This window comes from Penaeus vannamei, chromosome 42 (genome assembly GCF_042767895.1).
Source record: "Penaeus vannamei isolate JL-2024 chromosome 42, ASM4276789v1, whole genome shotgun sequence".
Classification (NCBI taxonomy): domain Eukaryota; kingdom Metazoa; phylum Arthropoda; class Malacostraca; order Decapoda; family Penaeidae; genus Penaeus; species Penaeus vannamei.
In genome coordinates, this window is record NC_091590.1 from 9,039,820 (window position 1) to 9,042,319 (window position 2,500).

General features: G+C 34.9%; 1 protein-coding gene across 1 annotated transcript in view; it reads right to left on the reverse strand.

Annotated features, from left to right (window-relative positions):
• LOC138860643 (probable glutamate receptor) overlaps positions 1-2,500 on the reverse strand; it is a 7,371-nt gene that overhangs the window by 3,610 nt on the left and 1,261 nt on the right. Inside the window, exons 3-4 of the mRNA XM_070118642.1 lie at positions 1,632-1,973; positions 316-455 (exon numbers count right to left, since the gene is read on the reverse strand). Of these exons, the coding sequence (XP_069974743.1) occupies positions 316-455; positions 1,632-1,973 (482 nt within the window). The remainder of the gene's footprint in view (positions 1-315; positions 456-1,631; positions 1,974-2,500) is intronic.

Below are 2,500 nucleotides of genomic sequence, written 5' to 3' on the forward strand. Positions count from 1 at the left end.
TGTAGTATCACTGCTATTATTATTGTTATCATCATTATCATTATCATTATCATCATCGTTACCATCATTATCATTATAATAACAATAATAATACTAGTAATAATTATAATAATAATGATAATGATAATAATGATAGTAATAACAGCAATGATAATATTAACAATAATAATAATAACAATCGTGATAATAATAATAATAACAATGATAATAACAATCATTATCATAATCGTAACAATGAACTCCATGATACTAGCACTTATAGCTTAATCATACTGATAAAGATTAATGATAAAATAATTTTTTCAGGCAACTTACGTAAAATTGGTAATTTCTTTGAGGGCGTCGAATATCTTCCCAAATACACCTTCCAACTCGACCTTTCCATCGGCCTGTGGCTTGAGGATGGTGAAGGGCTCGTACTGGGGAAGAGGAACACGGTACTTTACAATAGGCATCTGTTATCAATAGTGACTTATTTTGGGGTTTAGGGAGTGTATACGTATGTATATGTATATACATACATGCATGCATACGTATATATTTACATATGTATGTGTATATATATATATATATATATATATATATATATATATATATATATATATATATATATATATATAGATGTGTGTGTGTGTGTGTGTGTGTGTGTGTGTGTGTGTGTGTGTGTGTGTGCATGTGGGTACATATATCAGTCAGCTTATTCATCCATATATTTGTGAATGAATATATACATACATATGTATATACTGTATAAATATACATATATCTATACATATATATACATATATATACACATCTATATATTTACATTTACATATCAGCTTATAGATCTCTCTTTCTCTCTCTTTCTCTCTCTCTCTCTCTCTCTCTCTGTCTCTCTCTCTCTCTCTCTATATATATATATATATATATATATATATATATATATATACATATACATATATACATATAAACACATATATGTATCCATATATACATATATGTCGATCTGTCTCTAGTATTTATTTGTCTACACATGTGCAAATGTAATATATACATAGATCGATACTGACATCAAAGAACAATTCTTACACGTAGTATAAGAAATTCACAGCAAGCTCCTTCCTTGTCACACCAACATCGACTCTTACAAACACTCAATCTTGCCACATACCATACGCGACGGGAACAGGCTACCTCAACACATCATAGAAACAAGAACACTTCAAACATTCACAGACAAATTAAACAACCGTACAAATAAACAATTACCGACACAAACGCAAAGATATCAACATTTGTGCTTCCTTTCACCCCCAGTAAACAACCGTATATATGTAATATACGTTTACCAGCGCCCTAAGCATTCATTTGTCCCTGAATTCACGAACCGGTGTATGTGCAAAAAGTTACGTTTACAGAAATTGAGTTCATGTCTTTAAACAAATGTAAAATCCCTAACAACGTCATGACACTGCATGTCACATTTCAGTATTGGGAAGAAATTAGGTCACATAAATTTGAGTCAAAACAGGCATTGATACACTGACATCAATTGCACATAAATCTCAAAATCGACAAATTGGTGGTTACGCTGGTTCGTGAAAAGGGACGAATTATTGAGACTGAGACTAAAACAGTATATTTTTTACCTCCAGTGTCGTGCACTCCAGGTACAGTCCAGTGAGGTCCGTCCGACGTAGCACTGAATCCCCTTCTAAGGTTTCCAATACCCCAAATCTCATCTTCCTTGCTTTGACTTTGAAGTCTTTTGAAGGACCTAACGTTGCGAATGGATGAAGAGAGTCCCTTGCTTTATTTCCTGTTCGAGTTTTTGCATCTATTGTTTCGCTTTGGGTGTTTAAATCCTCTGTGTTGGTGTTGGATACCCAGCGGCCGTAGGGTACGATGCGTTGCTTGTTTTTTTGACTGACTTGGTATGTCTCCCACATGGTTGCAATACTCCCGTCATGGCTGAGGTTTACGATTTTAACCTGCCAAGAGAAGCCTTTTTAATATCATTATCTTTTTTTGTGCTCTATCTCTCTCCATCTCTATCTCTGTCTCTCTGTCTCTTTTTTCTCTCTCTCTCTCTAGCTACCTGCTCTCTTATAATAGTATCAAAAATCCAAACAGTGTATTATGCAAACACCATTTGGAAAGGACAGTGCTGCCACCCTAGAAACGCAGTATATTAGGAATCTCACTACGCTAAAAGTACCGTATATACTGTCTTTCACATCTGCTGGAAACTCATCTTCGTCACTTTCATCGTCTGCTTCGAAGCCACTTTCTTATTTCTTCCACGAAACTTTAAGAATCCTCTCTGTTCTGGATGACGTTCCAACGTGGATCTCGGACTTTGTTTCCTCGATTCTGTTCTTGTTTATCCTACGTAGGCCTACATGAGACATGTGCCTACGTGACGAACTTCTACACTTACTACCGACCGTGTTCCTCCCTTCTGATCTAGGTTTAATTCATTAAATTATATGGTACCCAACCAAATCAACTTCACTAC